This window comes from Myxine glutinosa, chromosome 1, assembly GCF_964187855.1.
Source record: "Myxine glutinosa chromosome 1, kmMyxGlut1.1, whole genome shotgun sequence".
Classification (NCBI taxonomy): Eukaryota; Metazoa; Chordata; class Myxini; order Myxiniformes; family Myxinidae; genus Myxine; species Myxine glutinosa.
This window is the reverse complement of record NC_136261.1, coordinates 15558583-15581641: the sequence shown is the minus strand read 5'-3', so window position 1 is coordinate 15581641 and position 23059 is coordinate 15558583. Positions and strand designations below refer to the sequence as shown.

Here is a 23059-nt window from a genome sequence, read left to right as displayed (position 1 = left end):
GTTGTTGTTTTAAAATTTCTAGAAGTTAAAATTTATTTATTTCCTTCATCTCTGCGGAATTTGGTGATAATTGATCGATTTCCATGTATTTTTTAATGATCTGAAAAATGGAAAGTTTCAGCCGGTTATGAAAAAAACCCATTACATCCGGTAATGAAAAGTCACATCACATCCGGTAATGAAAAAAACCCGATCACATCCGGTAATTAAAAAAGAAATACCACATCCGGTCATAAAGAATACATCACATCCGGTAATGGCGGCTGTGCTGAATTTTCACTTGCAGCCCGGTTTTCCTCGTCCAATCTTCGTTGTAAAAACACGATAATAAATCGCTTTTTTCGTAAGTATGGTATATATATAATGGAAGTTTAAAAGGCTTTAATTGTTATTCATAGGTATTTTAGTAAAATGATGCATTTATAACGTGGATGACTGTGGATTTTATTTGCTTGTTTTATCCATTCGATCGGTGACTGATTGAGGCCTGTGCAGCAGGGACGGTTATCCGTAATCGATATCTCATATGACCCGACTGCAAAGCCGCAATGAGCCGGCGAAGCCAAAGCCTCTTGTTTGATGTTTCCGTCTCAACTTCGGATATTTCCGGCCGTGAAAAACTATCCCCTACGGCCGCGAGATTTCTAAAAAATAATTCTTCGTCAATTTTACAATATTTGACGCCGTTTTCAGCGTCCGAAACGCGTAATAAGCTTTTTTGAAATATTTTTTCAAATGCTCGAATCTCATTGGTTCCGGTGTTTGGTGAAGATTTTCGTTGAAGGTAACCAGGGCCGTGCGGGCCGAGGTTGGTCTTAAAGTATTTTAATTACAAATTAGAGGTGCATAAGTTTGTGAATCAAACAAAGACTGATGAAGCAAACTCCTATTGAACTTTTTCGCAATTTTTTATGCATACTTCCGCATCCGCAAGATGGCGGCCTCCATGGAGCGATTTGGTGCCACGGAGGTATATATAGAACCTGGAGAGCCAATGAGATGCGGCGCAACATCAGCAGCCGCGAAGCCGATTGGCGGGCCGAATGTTTTGTCAACAAACCATTGCGCGCATCGGTGACTAATACTAGTAACTCGCCGAAACCCGTGGAACATCCACGGAAGGGAGGATGTGGTGTATGGATAGAGTGTACCATTATGGATGCCATAGGGGATTTGCTTGTCCGAGTAAGAGTTAGGAAAAAAGATGAGAATGAAGAGTGCGTATATGAACAACGATCGCCGACACCGGCACAAATGCATGCTCTGGATTGTCCACTCAGTGGACGGCTTGCTTTCGCCTTTGCCTGTCCAATCAGCGGATGGCTTGCTTTGCCTTCACCCAGCAGACGCCAATACGATGGCGTCGTAAGATGGCGTCGTATCGGCAGTTAATCGGATGCTTTTGGGCCCCAACGTCCGCTAATTCAGATTTTTCGAGTATGGCTGTACGTGATAAACAAAGAGCGCGGTTCGTAGATCGTAACTCCATTAGTGCCGTGGGCATCGGGTCACTGGGTGCGGCGTAAAAGGGATAACAAAGTCGAGTCAGACTCGACAGAAGAAGTAAAATTTAAAATTTTGAAGTTGAAACCAGTATCTCAATGGTCATTGAAGAGAATGGAATACTTGTTGCACTTTTCTTTTTGTCTGTTTATTGGACAAATTCAAGAATATTATATTTACAATACACACAACATACCACACAACATGTTCCAAGATGTAGGTAACACCATGTGTACATACACACAACATGCTCCAAGATGTAGGTAACACCACGTGCACATACCACACAACATGCTCCAAGATGTAGGTAACACCATGTGTACATACACACAACATGCTCCAAGATGTAGGTAACACCATGTGTACATACACACAACATGCTCCAAGATGTAGGTAACACCATGTGTACATACACACAACATGCTCCAAGATGTAGGTAACACCATGTGTACATACACACAACATGCTCCAAGATGTAGGTAACACCATGTGTACATACACACAACATGCTCCAAGATGTAGGTAACACCATGTGTACATACACACAACATGCTCCAAGATGTAACATCACATGTACATGCCACTGCCTCCCCTCCCTCGTCCCTTATGATGTTATATTAATAGAGTTTGACCAACCAGATTTTGAGAGTAACAAACAAAATTCGGCAGAATTCTCCTCTTCCACTTCCCTAACCCTCCCTCTTCACTAACCCTCCCTCTTCACTAACCATCCCACTTCACTAACCCTCCCTCTTCACTAACCCTCCCTCATCATTGATCCTCCCTCTTAATTAACCCTCCCTGTTCACTAACCCTCCCTCTTCATTACCCTCCCTCTTCATTACCCTCCCTCTTCATTACCCTCCCTCTTCATTACCCTCCCTCTTCATTACCCTCCCTCTTCATTACCCTCCCTCTTCACTAACCCTCCCTCTTCATTAACCATCCCTCTTCATTAACCCTCCCTCTTCATTAACCATCCCTCTTCATTAACTCTCTTCATTAACCATCCCTCTTCATTAACCATCCCTCTCCATTCACCATCCCTCTTCATTAACCCTCCCTCTTCATTAACCCTCCCTCTTCATTCACCCTCCCTCTTCACTGACCCTCCCTCTTAACTAACCCTCCCTCTTCACTAACCCTCCCTCTTCACTAACCCGCCCTCTTCACTAACCCTCCCTCTTCAATAACCCTCCCTCTTCACTAACCCTCCCTCTTCACTAACCCTCCCTCTTCATTACCCTCCTTCTTCATTACCCTCCCTCTTCCCTAACCCGCCCTCTCCATTAATCCACCCTCTTTATTAACCATCCCTCTTCATTAACCATCCCTCTTCATTAACCATCCCTCTTCATTAACCATCCTCCCTCTCCATTAACCATCCCTCTTCACTAACCCTCCCTCTTCACTAACCATCCCTCTTCACTAACCCTCCCTCTTCACTAACCCTCCCTCTTCATTAACTCTCCCTCTTCCCCAACCCTTCCTCTTCCCTAACCCTTCCTCTTCCCTAACCCTTCCTCTTCCCTAACCCTCCCTCTTCACTAACCCTCCTTCTTCACTAACCCTCCCTCTTCACTAACCCTCCCTCTTCACTAACCCTCCCTCTTCACTAACCCTCCCTCTTCACTAACCCTCCCTCTTGCCCAACCCTCCCTCTTCCCCAACCCTCCCTCTTCCCCAACCCTCCCTCTTCCCCAACCCTCCCTCTTCCCCAACCCTCCCTCTTCCCCAACCCTCCCTCTTCTCCAACCCTCCCTCTTCCCTAACCCTCCTATTCCCAACATGGTTTCTGCACCGACCGGTAAGGAAGAACATGAGTTGGAATCACGGAGGTATATATAGAACCACATAGGAACACATGCTAACCTTTCCAGTGTTTCTGTTGTACAATAATCTGTTGTGCACAACATTATCCCACTTACCTATGAAATGATACATTGGAGCTCTTCCCTGTGGCATTTGTGCAACCAAATGCAGCACATTGAGGCATATTTTTGGCGAGAGACTTATGCAGATCTGTCTGTGTCAAAAAGTTCGAAGCAGCTGACAATCGGCCCTCCAAGATGGCCGTCTCATTGCTTCCGGCTGCTTCAAAAGAGAGGCTTCATTGGCTCTCCAGATTCTATTTATAACTCTGTGTTTGATGCGTCAAAGCTTCGAAATTCTCAAAGGATCAGCAAAATCTGGCTTTTCAACATAATACGTACGCGTTCATTCACAACACCGGCTTCGCCGGCTATCAATATTATCTGTCCGAGTATTCAAAAAAAGTCCGGAAACATGAAATTGAAGTTCTTGTTGAAGTTTGATCAGCAAAACTCCTTCATTTCATGTGAACTCGGGGGCCCATTGGCCTTTTGGACCAAATTTCGATGGTTCATGGTTTGCAAGCTCTTACATCATCAAATACCAGTTAAACAAGATTTGATTCACATAGATTGGCTTTCTACCTTCAGTACTTTATCAATGAACTAAGTTTCTGCATCGGTGATACTTTTCTTCGAGTTCACAAGGTTAATTTATTCACTAAAGTAATTAATATCGCTAATTAATGTATATCTCGTGGGCTTTGTTCACTGAAAGTTTCATTTCAATATTTCAGTTATTAAGGAAGGTATTGCACTTTGAAACACTAAACACCTGAATTTGGGCCACAAGTCTTCACATTTAACTCGATGTTAAACAAAGGCCCAAAAATGGGCTGTTTTCACATTTTAAAATATTGATAATTTCCTAAATATTAACCCTGGAACAAGGATTTATATTTCATTTTAATGTAGTTTTGTAGCTCAGAGATGGGAAAGTGACAAGAACAAGGTGATTCGATTTCGGTTCAGGTCGGAATCCAGATCCGGCCCATCAGTGGATACAAAACGTGATCTGCTTGTCCTGGCGGAGGTTTGTGCGCTACCGAGTGTTGTTCTACTTCGTCACTTGTGAAATTAATCCTGGTGTTGGCTTCATGGTTCATGTGGCTCACTTAAGATCTTCGGGTCACGTCGTTAAAATAACACCAGGTCGGTTGACTCAGCCTGTCATTTTCTTGAAGTCGGCAAAATGAGTACCAGCCTCCTGGAAACGGGGGGTATTATAACATGTCAGATCAGGTCATTGAAAGGATCAGAACATGCATGATATTATAACATGTTAGATCAGGTCATTGAAAGCATCAGAACATGCATGATATTATAACATGTTAGATCAGGTCATTTAAAGGATCAGACCGTGCATGATATTATAACATGTTAGATCAGGTCATTGAAAGGATCAGACCGTGCATGATATTTTAACATGTTAGATCAGGTCATTGAAAGGATCAGACTGTGCATGATATTTTAACATGTGAGATCATGTCATTGAAAGGATCTGAACATGCATGATATAACATGTCAGATCAGGTCATTGAAAGGATCAGAACATGCATGATGTTATAACATGTTAGATCAGGTCATTGAAAGGTTCAGAACATGCATGATATTATAACATGTTAGATCAGGTCATTGAAAGGATCAGAACATGCATGATATTAGAAAATGTTATATCAGGTCATTGAAAGGATCAGAACACGCATGATGTCATAACATGTTCGATCAGGTCATTGAAAGGATCAGACCGTACCTCACCATTTTAAATTCCTGATAGTAAAATTTACTTCATTGAGGATGTTGGGGTGGGGGAGTGGGGAGGCAATATCGCAATCCACAAAACCCATTGAGGAGTGGGGATATTGTTTCATAACATCATTAATATTATGCGATTATCATGTGTTATTACCCTCGCCTGAGGAGAGAGAATTGCATTTGAGTTGTTAGGGTTAGACCGAACAAGCAGACCAAAATTGCGTATTTTAATATGATAAATTAAAAGAAATGCATTTCCCCATTTGTATTTGACGCGCTTGGGATATGCCTGGTCGTGCCGCATCGTGTTATCCGCATTTCTCCCCTCATTCCCCAAATGAAATTGCATCGTTTTGCCGGATAAAATTGGTTTGGTAAAACAAAAATTCCAAACAGAGTAAGGAATATATCATGTATAACTTTTCTGTGAATAACATAAACATTGTATCCTTGGCAGGTCATCGGTGAAATGGAGAGCTTCTTGGAATGGCTCCAATCACAAGGCCTGAGAGAAGAAACAGCCCAAGCAGTGATCGATGAGCTTGGAATTGATAACCAGAAGGTTATTCGAGCTTGTACGGAGTCGGATTCATTGCGGGACGAGCTCTTTGCTCTCTCCAAAGAGAAATTTCAATTTGCAATGTATGCTGACTTCTGTAAATTTATGAATTCTTTTTTAAAGCCACAAGATGTCCAGATTGCAGGTTCTTCTCTGTTGGGAAGTATTTTCGTCAACTTGGATAATGTTATTCGGGAACTTTCCAGTTTCTGCCAAAACTTTGTTGGATTCCAAAATGTGCAGCTGGAAAATCGTCCTGGTGTCTCTGGAATCGGGTTCAGTGACGTCTGCAGCCTCCGCTCTCAGGATGATGGATTAAGATCCACGTCTGGTATGTGTGTTTTTTATACGACATAGCATGTCAACAAATATCTTGATCTTCTGCCATTGCTTTATTATTATTATTATTTTTTTTTTTACATGTGTAGCCTCTTTTGATGCACTTTTTTTATTGTCTAATATGAATGGATTTTTTATGTATGGTACAAGGTCAATTTTTAGCTCACCTGGAACATATTTCCAGAGAGCTTATGGAATGGCACATCGTCAGTCAGTCCATAAACACTTGCAACTTCTTCTCCTAAAGTACTGATGGGATTGTGACCAAACTTGGCTAAAATTATATTTTGTGTTGGAACTTACGTTTGTTCGCGGCATTAAAAAATCGAGGTCTCGGAGGTCTACCGGGGGTCATAGTAGGCCCCGGTTTGAATCAACCCAGCCCCCCAAAGTGGAACTACCGGGGGTCAAAAGGGGAGGGAGTGGGGGGATCAAATTGGGTCCAGGTTTGATCCCCCCAAATAGGTATTTTGCTCTCTTCTCTGAAAATCCACACACAATTTGGATGAACCTTGATCACAACCTTCGTTACCCGTGATGTCCCAAAGTTTGTACACAGTTTTAGAAAAAAATTGGGGTCTATTGCCCCTATTTTTATTTTTGTTTTGTAAATTGTATTAAATTCCTCAGTGTTCCTTGTTAAACGGTGCATTTACGTTATCGGCATGCAAGAAGTGGTTTGTTCTCTCTCTTTTGCCAAGGCTTATCCTCGTTAACCCACACTTTTTGAAAAATATGAAGATCCTTCATCGTCGTCATATTGCAATCAGCTCTGTCCGTCCGTCTGTCAGTCATGCAGTCTACTCGTGGACGGTTGTGTAAAAATTTACAAACTTGGTTGTTATGATCACCACATGGCAATAAGGTGCACCAAAAGTATCATTTTGACCCCGCCCCAGGGTACATTGACAATAAATGGAATACCACATGGTAGGAAACCAAAAAATGTAATTGGAGGCAGATTTATGAACTTTTTTTTTTACGGCGTACCCCAAAGGGCAAAGCCATCTGGAACAGTGTTTATCTGTCTGTATATATGTATGTCCCCTCAAACGTACACCAATCAGAGCTGAGGATCTGTTCACATGTCAGGGATGATGTGATGTCATTACAGCGGTACGACGGCTGACTCCACACACCGCCATTTTGATTCCTACAGCGTTCAGGCCGGACATTTCGTTGAACCTGTCATGTATCACATTCTGCATGCTATACCTTTACGTTTTTCATTCAGGTTGAAACACATGAAGTAAAACACGTGAAAATAAGGATCTTTTCTAACACTCGATTGTTATTGTGGCTATGGTTGTTGTTGTTTGTGCGTTATTTCTGTGTAGTCTTATATGTTTCTATTGCTGCGCAAAATATCACGACTGTATGTTGGTGCTGGGTGATAATCGTGCTTTGGATTTACTATCGCGATAACGATATCCATATTTGTTATCACGAGAGGTGCTGCGCATGCGCAGTCGGTATCGGACGCACCTTGAACCCGGATATTGACGGTGTCGTGACTGCTTTGAGCGGTTGGTGTGTTTAGTTTCTCTCAAAGGATATACCTGTATTAAATGCAGCGCTATAAAATGCAAGTCAGGAGACAACGATGGTTCACGAGCGAGCGGTATTCAATGACAAAGGATGGACTATAACCGAAACAGGCCAGGACTGGGGGTTCGGGGGCCCACGTGGCAGATGGCAGGTGGCAGGTCCTTCAAAGGTCAAAGGTCGAAGATTCTGAAATTTGTTGGAAAACTTGTATTTCATGATGTATGTGATAATATAAGATCATGTACGACATTTGACCCTATCAGGAAGCGAACAATGTAATAAAACCATCAAAAATCGACTTTCAAAATTTCGTGACCTTGTGACCTTGGGGTGAAAATAACAAATCCAGCTCTGTCGGGCTAGACACATGACATTGGCCTAACCAAATACCGAAACCCCTGTCAGATTCCACCAACTCCTTCGGAGAAGATGTAGCTTGAATTCGATTACCCCCTAAAAAGACATCTTTTTCGGGCGTCGCTCCGCCCACAATGGGCACAATATGCCCACTCTAGGCAGGACACAACTAGATAATGATATCAACCTCCCACCCAAGCTTCATCAATATCGGATGATATCATCGGGTAGTTATGCTGCGGACAGACAGACAGACACACCCATGACAAATATAGTGGTCACTCTGTTTGATAACTCATGAACCAAAAGCAGATGGTATAAAATGGAATGTTTTTTTCTCCAAGATGTAATTTAAATGGTATAAACAATAAACATTAAAACAAACAACCAATTAATGAACGCGACGAAAGCTGCCGATGTCGAAATCGCCAATCCGTTTGAGTTAACTTTGTCTGGTCGAGAAGTTGAGCACTGAAGGCAACATCTTGTTAAAGATAGACAAGGTGAGCGTACTCTGTGGAGTTTTGGCTTCGAAGACAAGGATAAGCAGGTAATCTCGTTGTTCTCACCGTTCACGATGGACCAAATGAGAGGCAAACATGGCGACTTTATTTCGTTCATTTATTTGTTTTTACATTTTTGTCACGACATGGGATTGCTTGGCAATTATTATTCGCGAAGTGCAACATCAAAGTTGTTTAATGGTCACTATTATCCCACCTTGTGGGGTTTAATGCCTGCATAAGGCATTAACAGCCTGGCCCAAGTCATTCAAGAACCGGCTGGCGAGGCCTCACATTCGCCGAGTTAGTTCACCTCGCCATGGTGCCGGCATACTCACCTCCTCTTTGCGAAGGACACCATGGGATCTTCAACGTTCACCAACCCATGCTGGCAGACAGGACCCCTCGTTTCACATCCATCAGAGGGATGGCACTCACATTGATGAATCACCCTGCCTGTGAAACACCAATCTGCCAGTTTATACTTGGGTTGGGATTCGAACCCAGGCTAGACAGATCAGAGACGAGTGTGCGTACCTCGAGGGCATCGTGTCAGCCCGAAAAGTTCTACATCAAAGGCGTAATTTTAAATGCCCGAAGAGTGAAGATCATCATATATGACTTTCTTCACAAATTGTGTGTTTTCCATTAGTGAGCTGCTTGTTCGGTGTGTTCCGTTAGTAAGCCGCTTATTGGTGTGTTCTGTTAGCAAGCAGCTTGCTCTGTGTGTTCCGTCAGCAAGCAGGCTGCTATTGCTTGCCAAGCCAGACGTTCTGCATAAACCGCTTTGCAAACTGCTCAGTGCTCATCCAGTCACTCGGCGAAGGAGCAAAGCGATTTCGTCCAGGTAAAATGAGATTTGACTTTCAACAAATTCTAACAGAATTATGACATAAAGAGTATGAACACAGGTAACTATGACTATTCAGCTTGTTTTTATGTGGATTTTTATTGTATGCCACATGGTTCTCAAAACATTAATTATATTATTAGCCCCATTGGACTTGGTCCGAAATGGGGTTTATGGATTTTGTCTCGTGCGTCCCTGTGTCAACAACCATATCTCGGAGATGTATGAACCGATTTTGTTCATACTTGGCATAAAGACGACACATGGTGGTATGCATCTGCACATCATTTTGTTTCGCGATGCGATCAAAGGTGGCGGACTAGCGGCCATTTTAGTTCTAAAAAAACCCAATGTTGAACAGCTCGTCAACCATTTCTCGAACATGCATTTGCCGATTTTGTTCAAACTTGGCACATAGATAATGAATGATGGCTTACATGTGCACATCACTTGTTTCGAGATCAGATCCAAGATCGCCAACTGGCAGCAATTTTATTACTGCAACGTGTTTGTTAAAGGCGGCAAAAAGGGTTGGCGTCAGGAAGGGCATCCGGCCGTAAAAGATTGCTTCAAAAAGGGGACCGAAAAACAACAACAACCACGGTTCCTGAAAAAGGCCAACCCCCACTTGCGGGGAAAAATGGCCTCTAAAGGTGGTTTATTTTATAACGTGTGTCCAATTTCTTGGACATGCATGGTCCGATTTTCTTCAAACTTGGCACAAAGACGATGTATAAGCAATACATATGCAGATATTTTTGTTTTATAATTCGACCAAAGATGGCTGAATGATGGCCTTTAAACTCTGTACAGCAAAATTAGTAAAACCATGTCGGGGGGGCTATGACATTTCATGTCTTTTTCTTCTTTTTTATGTTATCATGATATTAGGCCGAGAAATATATATTTCCGGTCTCTGGTCAGCGCACGCATTGATTTTGACCCTGTGCGTCAACAATTTTTTTCTTTTCAAATTTCCAACGGTACCTACAACAGCACACGCCTGTTGTTGCCGGGCTGGCGCGCTATCTCGGGAAATATGGTCCCCTACAAAACTACGTTTAGCTCGTCCAAATCCAACCAGCCGTTCCAAAGATATGAGTAGTTTTGTGTGCCGTGCCGTCATGAATCCAATCGGCTGGATATTGTCATTTATTGAAACGAAGACGTTCTTTGTCGGATTTTTGTGAAGCAACCAGAAGGCCTAGGGAGCTGCGGGTAGTCTCGTTAGTTAGTCCTGGACACTATCTCCTGTGTTATGAAGATGTAAGTGTCTGTGATAATCTGGTGGACTGGGAGAAGAGATCGTGGGAGACCATCTGCCTGTTAGATCACTTGCGCATGTGCAGTGTTGATGCGTTTGACGGTACGGCGAGACGATCTCGAGAACGAAATGGCAGTCTATAATATGCTTGAAGACCTTAATGATTTTCAGAATAAATACATTTTAAAATAACTTAAACTTGTGTTCATTATTTACAAAAAGGCCTACCAGTCCCATTGGCTGTCTTTAATTTCTCTCTGGACGGCGCCACGGCAGATGAGGAGGACCGCAAGGCATGAGGACACAAAAAACAACACCTTTATATGTGCAATCCCCGCTTTTCAAAAAAAAAACCGCATCACCGCATCAATTCTGGAACTTTGTTCTGACCAGAGACCAACAATATATTTTTTTCGGCCTTATCGCGATAATCGTGATAATGAGGTCCATTATCGTGACATCGGTTTTTCCATTATCACCCAGGCCTACTGTATATATATAATTTTGTATGCTCCTTCCGTTTCCTTCTAAAGGGGTTTTTTCTGTCGTAGAATAATAAATGTTTCCGTTCAAACTGCTGTCTGAATAAACCATACGTTACTGCTTCTTCCTCTTATTCAAACTTGCAAAGAGGCTTTTAGAACTGGCAAATTCGTGATTAAACAAACTTTTTTTAACGGCGTAGATGTTTGGTTCCTGTGCTTGCAGTGTTTGTCTCTACGTATGTATGTATGTCCCTCACATATTTATCCTACATGTTGGGTGAGTTTTATAGCCGACAATTACGCTTCTGAACGGTAGAATGCAATGCCATTTTGCGTTGCCAGTCATGTTTCTTTCAACACCCTCTAGGGTGTTCATATATTACATCATATACCTGGTTGGGGCAAATTATCACACTTGATGATCGGGGGGGGGGGGGGGGGGGGGAACTGAAATAATACAACAGGGTGATGATATATGACGGGGAGGAGGGTGCATGCCTCCAAGATCATATACAATTAAAACTTTGATTAAGGGTTTTTCAAGCATTTAGCATTTCTTATGACTGCCTCCAACCACCCTAAGCCTGGTGTTGGCTCAACAGTTAGGGTGGAGGGCTTGGGATCCCAGGGTCCTGAGTTAGAATCCCAGTCAGCTGTTGAATTAACACCAGGTGTGGTTGACTCGGTCTGTCATCCTTCCGAGGTCGGAAAAATGAGTACCAACTCACTGGGTCCAGGATTTGCACTCCGGCTGCCGTAAAACACCTCATTCCATAACACACACAGTGGTGTGTGTCGGGATGGTGCTGAGGTCACTTTGATAGTGTTGATTAACTGACCAACATCTATAATAATAAACGTCAGTGTCCGTCCATCTGTCTCCACCATAACTCCAACACCATGAAAGCTAGCGGCCCCAAACTTTGCATGCATACACCTGGACTTTCAACAGATTGCAAGGATGAAAACTGGGTGTTTGGGTGTGCCATAACACCCTTTTTGAAGATTATTAACAAGGTGTTCATGAGAAAAAACACCCGATGTGGTGGCTTTCCAATATGGCGGCCCGCCATCTTGTTCAGGCCACTACATTCGCTGGGTTCTTAACCCGCCATTTTGTTTTGGCCTCCTCAAACGTGGCTTGCCTTGGAAACACAATCTATTTATCATTACAAAATTGAAGCATCAAAATCAATCAAATCGAAATCAAAATCTGGATTCGGATATGAGGATTGGATGCTGTAGACTAAATAATGTCCAAATCTGGAGTGAAATCCAACAAAATTTACCATATTTCGCATTTAGTGAATGCTATTCAGGCTGCTTTTGCAAGCCATGGCATTGCAATAGTCAGATCTCCCTTTTTGTTTGTAGTCACAAGGCCGGGGAAGTTTGGGTGTGTTATAACACCCTTTTTTGAATTTGTCTGCTCTCAGTAGTTACCACATGATTTGCTGCTTGAAATCGATCTGTTTTTAAAATTATTCGGCAATTTCAACCAGAAGCAATCGGCTTGCTTTCGCTTGCCAAGCCAGCCGTTCCTTATCACCCATTTCGTTGGAGTGCTTAAGCTGTTTGTTGAGGGCTCCACAAATGAATTGAGAAATGCCTGTGTACTTAATTAATTTGTCACAAGGCCGTGGAAGTTTGGGTGTGTTATGCCTTATGACACACTCTTTCAATATGATTAACGAGGTGAACCACCACTTGATGAACACTATTGAGGCTGCCCTTGCAAGAAATGGTGTAGACAGAGCTGCCATTTTGTTTTCACGTACCCATTTGTTAATTGACTAACATTTTTGTTCGATATAGTCACTTCCCCCTTCCCCCCACCCCTCCCCCGCTTTGTCGCTCCAGTTTCCTTCCCTTCTCTTTCGCCTCTCTGCTCCTCCCGCTCCTCACTCCCCCACCCCTCCTCTCCCCCTCCCTCCTCTCTCCCCCTTTCCCCCTCCACCCTCCCTTCTTCTCTCCTCCCTCATTTCTCTATCTCCCCTCCACCCTCCCTCCTCTCTCTCCCTATCCCCCCCTTCTTTCAGTCTTTGCCCCCCTCCCTTCCCCCTTTCTTTCCCCTCCTCTGCCCCTCTCCTCCCCTTTTCCCTTCCCTTCCCTTCTCCACCTCGCTCCCCTTCCCCCTTCCCTCTCTCTCCTCCCCCTCCCCTCTCCCTCCTCCTCCCTCCTATCCCCCCCCCCCCCCCCCCCCGTCATTCATATTCCCATCAAGAAGCGACTCATTGTCACCTGGCAACACTGGTTAATTTTCCTGGTGTAGAATAAACCAGTGCCTCAAAGCAATCTCTTCACATCCATGGTGACAGACAGCTTCGAGATTTAGAGTACTTCAAAGTAATTTAATACTGACATTATTTGCTAGTCATGTGAAAAAGTATCTACACCCCATGTAAAGTTTTGACTTTTTCAACATATTTCAACATACAGCTATTTGATCTTCATTTCAACAATATTGATAGATAAAGGTGATATAATATAACAAATATCATGAAACATTTACATTTTGCAGTCCATTGTATAATTTAAATAAACATAAATGCAAATTTCGCATGGGGAAAAAGTAAGTACACTTACATGGGGTGTACTTACTTTTTCACGTGACTGTAACTGGTATCTCCACCCACGTCATACCATCCTCTTCAACTGAAGTATCAAACAATCCCGGCTACGCCACTGTTAGACTTTCGGTCTTGTTTAATGTATCCTTGTATATGCAATCAGCATTGGGGGACACATGAAATATGTAAACTTTTTCTTTGACTCCCAGTTTATGCCCTAGGATTTAGCGTCACGGGTCAAAATGGAAAGGAAACCCTCAAGATTTGATATTGGGTCATTCCTGGTGGAACTTGTTTCCATCTTTTTACTTTGCTTTGGGTACAAAGCATGGGGATTTGCGATGGCGAGCAATGCTTTGCTCTGGTAGTTTCAGTACCTCTCTTTAGCCATGGATGGGCTTAAACATTATTATTGTTGTTGTTCTATAGTTCTGCATAGTTCTCTTGGGACAGGCCCGCTGCATGGAGACAGCCGTTCAATCTCCCGGAAGTGACCAAGAGAACCCCCACATCCAATATGATGTACCTCCACCCAATATGATGTACCTCCACCTTTTCTTATCCTTGTTTAAACAGTGAAATTCATCACATCAGTCTTTATATCTTGGAAATATTTGAATGAAAAATGTGAACGTTGAAAAAAACAAAAAAAGCTTTCATTTGAAAACAAATTCCAACCCAAACGTTGGATCATTATTCATGAGCCAGTTTGTGAAATTTCATTCTCATAGTTTTGTTCCAAGGGCTCGTTTTAGAATCCTCACGGAACCTCTGACAGCCTCGACATGGAGCATGTTTAATGTGATATTCCCGAAACGGTCAACAAAACGAACAAAATATGGAAATTGTTTTTTCCCAAGAACAATTTGGTCTTTCTTCTCAAGAAAAGAATCTGTTTAATTCTGAAATGTTTATTTAAACCTAAATCAAGGTCTGAGTTGTTATGAACTAAATTTCAGAAACTGTGGTTTGGACATCTACCATCTATGTGCAGTATTGGGTAAATTCTCTTATCTTCTCTTATTCACCATATCTTCTGTTCTTCTATCCAAAACTTGATCTTTTCTACCCCCGTTAATACACTCCAAATCCACCTTTTCCAAATTCCATTTTTGTCCCCCGTCACACCGCGGAGCGAAAGGGGGACTATGGTTTTCCCCTCCATCCGTGTGTGTGTCCGTCCGTCCGTGCGTACGTGCATCCGTCCGTCCGTGCGTGCGTAAGTGAAGGACCGAATTCTAATTTGGTGTGTGGGTGCAACTAGGCATATGGAAGAACCCTATTGAAAATTAGGTCGCCACGTCAAAATCCAAGATGGCTGTCACCATACCTAAACCTTGAGCGTGCGATATCTTGAAAAGTAAATGTCTGAACACTGTGAGCGGAATATCTTGAAAAATAAATGAACTACTAACGTCTAATCCGGTGTGTGGGTGTATCGAGGCATAAGGAAGAACGCCATTGAAAATTGGGTCGCCACGTCAAAATCCAAGATGGCCGCCGCCATGTATGTCTAAACCTTGTGAGCGGAATATCTTGAAAAATAAACCAACTACTTCTAATCTGGTGCGCGACTGTATCTAGGCATAAGGAAGAACGCTATTGAAAATTGGGTCGCCGCGTCAAAATCCAAGATGGCCGCCACCATATATGTCTGAACCTTGTGAGCGGAATATCTTGAAAAATATATGAACTACTAACTTCTAATCTGGTGTGTGGGTGTGTGTCCAACCCACTCGCAAATAATATCGACTCTTCCATGTTTTCTGCGTCTTCCATTTTGTCAACTCGCATCACTTCACCGACGGGGAAAATTGGGTCGCCACGTCAAAATCCAAATATTATCGACTCTTCCATGTTTTCTGCATCTTCCACTTTGTCAACTCACATCATTTCACCGACGGGGGACCAAGGCGTAACGCTTGTTTTTTTTTTTTTTTTTTTTTTTTTTTTTGTATACATAATCGAGGCTCGTGAAAGAGCTAACATTTATCATACAAACAAATCAAACATACAAAGAACCAAAGTATATAAAAAGGGGAACGGTAGACAAGATTGCGAGAGAAGGGGAAGCACGTAAACACAACATTTGTGAGGGACATCGGGAATGTGTGGGAGGGAGAGGGCTTGGGGGAAGGCGGCGTGGGAAGGGGGGAGGGTGGGAGAGGTATAAACACAAGGACACCAAGGACTTCCAGGAAATAAGTTGGTATTTCAAAAAAGAGGATTTGGGGTGAAATTAGCGGGGGTAGAAAAGATCAAGGTTTTGGATATATAATAATAACCACCTTTAGAGGCCATTTTTCCTCGCAAGCGGGGGTTGGCCTTTTTCGGGAACCGTGGTTGTTGTTGTTTTTTGGTCCCCTTTTTGAAGCAATGTTTTACGGCCGGATGCCCTTCCTGACGCCAACCCTTTTTTCCGCCTTTAGCGACAAACAGGGAATTACCAGTGAACTGGTACTCAATTGGCCGACCTCGGAAGGATGACAGGCTGAGTCAACCCCCCTGGCGTTAATTCAGCGATCGACCGGGATTCGAACCCAGGATCCTGGGATCCTAAGCCGGCACCCTAGCCGCTAGCCCAACACCAGGGTTCCCCTGGTTAAGATGGTGGTGAACAGCTGTTTTAAAGACCTGAAGGGGGGAGTGGGATTGAAGGGAGTGGGGGAGTTTGTTCCAGAGGTGGGAGAAAAGAGGAATGAAAGAGTGAAGGTGAGCAGAGAGTCTTGATTTTGGCAGTTTAACCATAAGAGGGTTGCAGGCAGATATTGTGCGACCTGTAGGAATATTTGGGGGACAGAGCCCAGAGAGAACTGGAGGAGCAAGGCCGGAGAGGAGTCTGTAGAAGACAGAAAGACCACCAACCTGCCTGCGGTGAGTAAGTGAAAGGCCCTCGGAGGTAGCTTCATCACGGGAGATTCCAATGATTCTGAACGCTTTGGCTTCAACAGCATGAAGACGAGCTAGGTGTGAGGCAGGAGCACCAGCCCAGAGGGGAGAGCAGTGTTCCATTGAGCTGCGGATGAAAGCCTTGTATGTGGTGAGGAGCTCAGGTGTGCTAAGGAAGGACTTCGCACGACGGAGGATGCCCAGTCTGCGACTGGCTTTGGAGGCCAGATTTGAAATGTGGTTTTCCCAGGAAAGATCATGGCAGATAGTGAGACCCAAAAGCTTGAGTGACAGAACTTCTTGGACAGGATTATTCAGAAAGTGGATGGGAGGGTTGTCCAGTCGGTCTTTTCGGAGAGACATCGTAAGAGTGTGAGATTTGTCAGGATTGAAATACATGTTCCACTTGTTTGCCCAGTCAGTGATTTTGTCCAGGTCTGCAGAGAGTGAGGAGGCTGCAGACTGTCAATCTGAGGGATGAGGAATGGAGCGACAGAGAGTAGAGTCATCACCAAAGAGATAGAGAGGATTTTCAAGAGAGTCGGAGAGATCATTGATGAAGACCAGAAAAAGCACAGAGCCCAGAACACTGCCTTGGGGAACTCCAGGTGAACAGGAAGTGGAGATGAGAGAAACACATTCAGGGCCACACTTTGACTATGACTAGAGAGGAAGTCCACCAGCCATGTGGGGAGATTTCCATGGATACCAAAGGAGGAGAGGTTGGTGAGCAGAGCGGGGGTGCCAGACCATATCGAAGGCACGTGATATGTCGAGGGAAACAGCTCTAATTTCCTGTTTGGCATTGAGGACCTCCATCCATTATTGAGACAGCAGAAGCATCATGTCCAGAGTAGAGTGACCTGGTCTGAAACCAAATTGATGATCAGAGATCAAGCCATTGGAGAAGAGGAAAGGTTTCATGTCCGACGCAATTATGGATTCCATGACTTTGCTGATAATTGGGAGAAGGCTGATTGGTCTGTAGTTGCTAGGATCTGTTTTTGCACCTTTTTTGTGTAAAGCGGTGATGTTGGCTGATTTCCAAGCAGATGGCAGTTGACCTTGAGCAAAAGAGAGGGTGAAGAGAACAGAGAGAGGGAGTGGAAGAGCGGAAGAACAGGATTTTAGGACCCGTGGGCTGATGCCGTCAGTTCCAGTTGCAGAATCAGAGTCAGGGTTGACCGAAACTAAGTGCACGAAAGCTTGGTGGTGAGTGCACGAAAGCTTGGTGGTGAGTGCACGAAAGCTTGGTGGTGAGTGCACGAAAGCTTGGTGGTGAGTGCACGAAAGCTTGGTGGTGAGTGCACGAAAGCTTGGTGGTGAGTGCACGAAAGCTTGGTGGTGAGTGCACGAAAGCTTGGTGGTGAGTGCACGAAAGCATGAGGGTGAGTGCACGAAAGTTTGGTGGTGAGTGGACGAAAGTTTGGTGATGAGTGCATGAAGGCTTGCTGGTGAGTGCATGTAAGCTTCGTGGTGAGTGCATGTAAGCTTCTTTTTTTTTCTTTTTTTTTTTTGTGTGTTCTCTCCTGTTTGTCCTCGTAGTGTTTATTTGTTTTCCACCTTTCCAAATGCTAGATGCAGAGAAGGAGGTTGGAAGAGTTGTGTGTGCAGGAGACCAGATGGAAAGGGGGCAGGGCCAGGAGGTTTGCAGGAGGGGGTACAGCTGTTGCACGTGGGTGTGGATGAAATGAGTAATGGTGTAGGAATAATAGTTTCAGAAGAGATCAGCAAGCAGGTGGTCAGAGTGGAAACATGGGGGGAATGGTGAGTTATGGCCTGGGTGTTGTTTTAGAGGGAAATGGTGTGTGTTGTATCTGTATATAGGCCACCAACGGGAAAGTCGAGGACGTAGAAGCAGAAATTCAGGCACGCACTGGAGAGGATGACAGGAATGGTTAGGATGGAGGTGATGCTGTGCAAGTGCATTGTTGGGGAGTTTAACCTGCATGTCGGTGCAGCGGAGCCGGGTGAAGAGGAATGTGTTGGTAAATTTGGTTGGGGGAATTGAATAGAGAGGGTGAAGAGCTGGTGGCGTTGCTGGCAAGGAATGGGATGGCCATAGCTGGTTCATTCTTTCAAAAGCGGGAAAGCTACAAGATAACCAATAGGAGTGGACAGAACAGAACTGGATTTGGTGGGGGTAAGGGATTGACAGTTGTGGAGGGTAAAGGATTGCAAGGCCTTGGTAGGAGAGCATGTTACCTCCCAGCACAAGCCTGTGATGTTTCTGGTGAGGATGAAGAAAAGGTGTGAGATTCAGAGCAGGGGTCAGAAGGTTATTATGTGGGGGAAGTGTCGGGGAAACGTCACCTTAGAGTACACTGAGAGGTTGAGGGCCAGGTCTGAGCAACTTGGTGAGGGTGATGTAGAAGACTGCTTCAACCGCGCTTAACAACCGGAATTTTTCTTTAACAATCTTTAACTTCATTGTTATATTTAAAATGAAGTACACATTGTATGGCGATACATGTTCTATAAACTCTCGAGATGGTTTTCAATCTCATTTCCCTCCAAAAGATTGACGCTGATTTCCACACAGGTGATGTCTGTCCTGTAAATGTGGAAGGCAGACAACACAAAAACGATTCATCTGTCACAGAAGATTCAAAATGTGCTTCTGTAAAGGAAGGTTCAGATGATAGTCACATGTCAAACGGAAGTGCTTCCTGTTTTGCAACTGGTGAGTGGAAACGTAAAAAAAATTAACATACAATCTTTTGTGTTGAGAAACTATAAATATTTCAGAAAAGTGTTAAATATTTTGCATTTTGATTTTGACAAAAAAAGAAAATATTGTGTTCTTTGTTTCTGTAGAACAATCAAGAAGTAAGATGGGACAAATAAGATCCAGTCGCAGCGTGACAGTGAGGAAGAAGCCTTTTTCGAAGAAACAATCACGAGATCAAGACTCACTTCCGATAAAATACATCTGCTTGTCTGGGCCTCGCAAAACCAAGATTAATATTAAATTAAACAAACACAAAAAGGTTCTAGAAAAGCGAATATGTTACAAGTGTAATGTGTGCAGAAAGGATTTTGCTTCAATGAGTAACATCAAAATTCACATGAGGATCCACACTGGAAAACGCCCCCACAAGTGCTCTGTTTGTGATAAAGGTTTCTTGACAAAAGGTCATTTGAATACACATGTGATGATCCATACAGGAGAGGGACCTCACAAATGCTCGATATGTCATCAAGGTTTCTTTCACAACAGCAAATTGAAAATACATATGATGGTCCATACACGAAAGCAGCCTCACAAATGCTCGATATGTGATCAAGGTTTCTTTCCGAACAGCAAATTGAAAATACATATGAGGATCCATACGGGAGAGCGTCCTTACAAATGCTCGATATGTGATAAAGGTTTCTCTCAAAAAAAACATTTGAAATCACATGCGATGATCCATACAGGAGAGCGTCCTTACAGATGCTCAATATGTGATAAAGGTTTTCCTCATAACCACCATTTGAAATTGCATACAATTGTCCATACAGGAGAGCGTCCTCACAAATGCTCGATATGTGATAAAGGTTTTTCTCAAAACAGCGGATTGAAATTGCATATGAGGATCCATACAGGAGAGCGTCCTTACAGCTGCTCGATATGTGACAAATGTTTCTCTCAGAAAGGTGATTTGAAAAAGCATATGATGATCCATACAGGAGAGCGACCTTACGAATGCTCGATATGTGATAAAGGTTTCTCTGGAAAAGGTGATTTGAATAGGCATATGAGGATCCATACAGGAGATCGTCCTCACAAATGCTCGATATGTGACAAAGGTTTATCTCAGAAAGATGATTTGAAAAAGCATATGATGATCCATACAGGAGAGCGTCCTCACAAATGCTCAATATGTGATAAAGGTTTCTCTGGAAAAGGCGATTTGAAAAGGCATATGATGATCCATACAGGAGAGCAACCTCACAAATGCTCCATATGTGATAAAGGTTACTCTCACAACAGTAAATTGAAATTACATATGATGATCCATACAGGAGAGCGACCACACAAATGTTCGATATGTGACAAAGGTTTTTCTCAAAAAAGCGATTTGGGATTGCATATGAAGATCCATACTGGACACTGTCCTTACAAATGCTCGATATGTGATAAAGGTTTCCCTAAAAACAGTAAATTGAAATTTCATACGAGGATCCATAAAGGAGATCGTCCTCACAAATGCTCGATATGTGGTGAAGGTTTCTCTGGAAAAGGTGTTTTGAAAAAGCATATGATGATCCATACAGGAGAGCGTCCACACAAATGCTCGATATGTGATAAAGGTTTTTCTCAAAACAGCGGTTTGAAATTACACACGAGGATCCATACAGGAGAGCGTCCTTACAAATGCTCGATATGTGATAAAGGTTTCTCTGAAAAAGGCAGTTTGAAAAGGCACATCAATATCCATACAGGAGAGCTGAAATCTGAAACACCAGGATCTGAAAAATGACGTCAAGAGGATTTTGAAATTGAAGAAACCTGAAATTGTACCTGTGATATTTGGAGCAACAGGGAATCCGGATGATCAAGAAAACACCAACTGAGCACATTCCGCGGAATATCACGACAAACATGCTGCAGGTCGAGACTGTCAGAGGTTCAGTGAGGATTCTAAAACGAGCCCTTGGAACAAAACTATGAGAACGAAGTTTCACAAACTGGTTCATGAATAATGATCCTTCACCAAAAAAGGAGGTGGAGATTTTGAGTTCTTGGAGAACTTACTCGCACCTCCTAAACCTGCACGTGGAGATGACAAACAAGAGCGTCCTTACTAAAGTTATATTTGTGACAAGGATTTTATTTCCAAACGGAGCTTGAACTTCCATAGTGCAACCCACGTTGGATTGCTCACATGAAAAAATGCTCTGAAAAATGTTTTGCTTCTAAAGGTTTGTTAAATTCACATAGCATTACCCACACCAGGTTGTGCATGCCCCTCTTGTATGCGTTCCTCAGCAGTAGACGAGATATTCAGTGAACCAGTAAGGAGAAAGCTATCGTGATATCGTACATCCCTTTGGGCATATTTTTTGTGAGCACAACTCGGAGAACCACCTGTAACTTCTGACAACCAGCCAGCACCACTGATCCTCCTGAAGAAAGCCAGACGATTGGCTGTCAAGAGAATGTCCACAACAATGACTGCAAACCTGTTACCAAAGGCAACAAGAATCTCAGAATGCCAAGCCCATCCACGTCCATGCTACTCAAACGATTTTGTTTTTAATCGACAGGTAAAAAAAATGGAAAATTCATTAATTTGGTTCTCCATATTCTCTTAACAGAGCATTGTTGAAAAATTGATGCCAAAAAGTCAAATAGTAACATAACTTAATTCCTCAATCTGATCTTGGATGTCACCATGCTTCTTTCAGGGCCTTCCTTAGAATGCAGCTTTGTAATTCTTGTCTCTGTCCTTCCCATATATCCAGCCAAGTTCCATTTCAGTTTTTTGATTGTGACCAGTGTCTGGAAAAAAAGATTTTTACTCAATCGCACTGCCTGTGTTATTGTGAATTTGTAATGGCACATTATGATTGATACGTGCTCCTCCCCAACCCCCTGTCACGGTGTACCTCCGAGCCCTGAGAGGATTCACGGCAGAAAAATGTGTTATTCTGTATGTCAAAAATCAATGGTGAAGCCACACCAATTGTTACCAACAAACAAATATTGTATTAAGATCACACAAGAATAACAGTACAACAACAATAGTAATTACTTGTACAACCAATATATATTTCCTATGATGGTACCATCAGGTTCGTACAATATAACTCACTGTGCTCCAAGTGAGCGAAAAGAAGAACATTCCCCAATGTCTCTTTCCCTGGCTTCAAGCCAAAGTTGATTCCGGCTTCAAGCCAAAGTCGATCCGTTCCAGTAATCGTCAGAACGATGTCGAATCAAGACCAGAATCCCGTTCGGACGACAGTCACAGTCACGCGGCCAAAGCTGCGCAAAGGTGCCCTCAAGGCGACGGGGAAATCCAAAGGCGCCCTCCAGACGAATGGGAAATCACACCCTCGAGTATGGACGTTTCACGGCTCCAAACCGGCGAACCGCAGATTTACCTTCAAAATCCACGTTACACACACACACACACACCAGATAAACGTCTGGATGCGGTGAAAATGGTTGAAGCGAAGCGAAAAACCTTGCGCGATGCGCAAAGCGCGCGGGTCAGAATGGCCGACGGCCCGTTCTCGAGGCGTAACGGCACGACGATGATTGTCCTTGGAATCAGCCGTCAAAACCTGACACGCAGGTTGATCTGTCATAGCGATAACAACTCTGTCGCAAGAATCCCTTTCCCGGGAAACCCGAAGTTCGCTAGTGACCTCCGTTCGTCAACGTTTGCTCCAGACCTCGAAGCAGCTAGGCTTCTTCCCCGACTCACTCGCTCCGCCTTCTCCTCCTCCTCTTCCTCTTCATTGTCGTCCGGTTCCGGTTTCATTTAAAACTAACTTTTTTACCTTTTGAAAATAGTAATCTCATTTTCCCTTAAACGACAACAATAATAGTACATGGAATCAAAAATGTTTAC

At 43.4% G+C, this 23059-nt stretch overlaps 1 protein-coding gene across 1 annotated transcript; it reads left to right on the top strand.

Annotated features, from left to right (window-relative positions):
- Positions 1-241: 241 nt before the first annotated feature.
- Positions 242-22010, top strand: LOC144889707 (uncharacterized). Its single transcript, XM_078770893.1, has 4 exons — positions 242-343; positions 5587-6019; positions 19036-19176; positions 19311-22010. The coding sequence occupies exons 2-4, from the start codon at positions 5599-5601 to the stop codon at positions 20957-20959; spliced, it is 2211 nt and encodes a 736-aa protein (XP_078627019.1). The 5' UTR covers positions 242-343; positions 5587-5598; the 3' UTR covers positions 20960-22010.
- The last annotated feature ends 1049 nt before the right edge of the window (positions 22011-23059 follow it).

Excerpts from the sequence above, each read along its gene's own strand:
- LOC144889707 (XM_078770893.1), top strand. The coding sequence starts at position 5,599 with ATGGAGAGCTTCTTGGAATGGCTCCAATCACAAGGCCTGAGAGAAGAA. Across the intron at positions 6,020-19,035 it reads TGGATTAAGATCCACGTCTG|GTGATGTCTGTCCTGTAAAT; the intron begins GTATGTGTGTTT and ends ATTTCCACACAG. Across the intron at positions 19,177-19,310 it reads TGCTTCCTGTTTTGCAACTG|AACAATCAAGAAGTAAGATG; the intron begins GTGAGTGGAAAC and ends TTGTTTCTGTAG.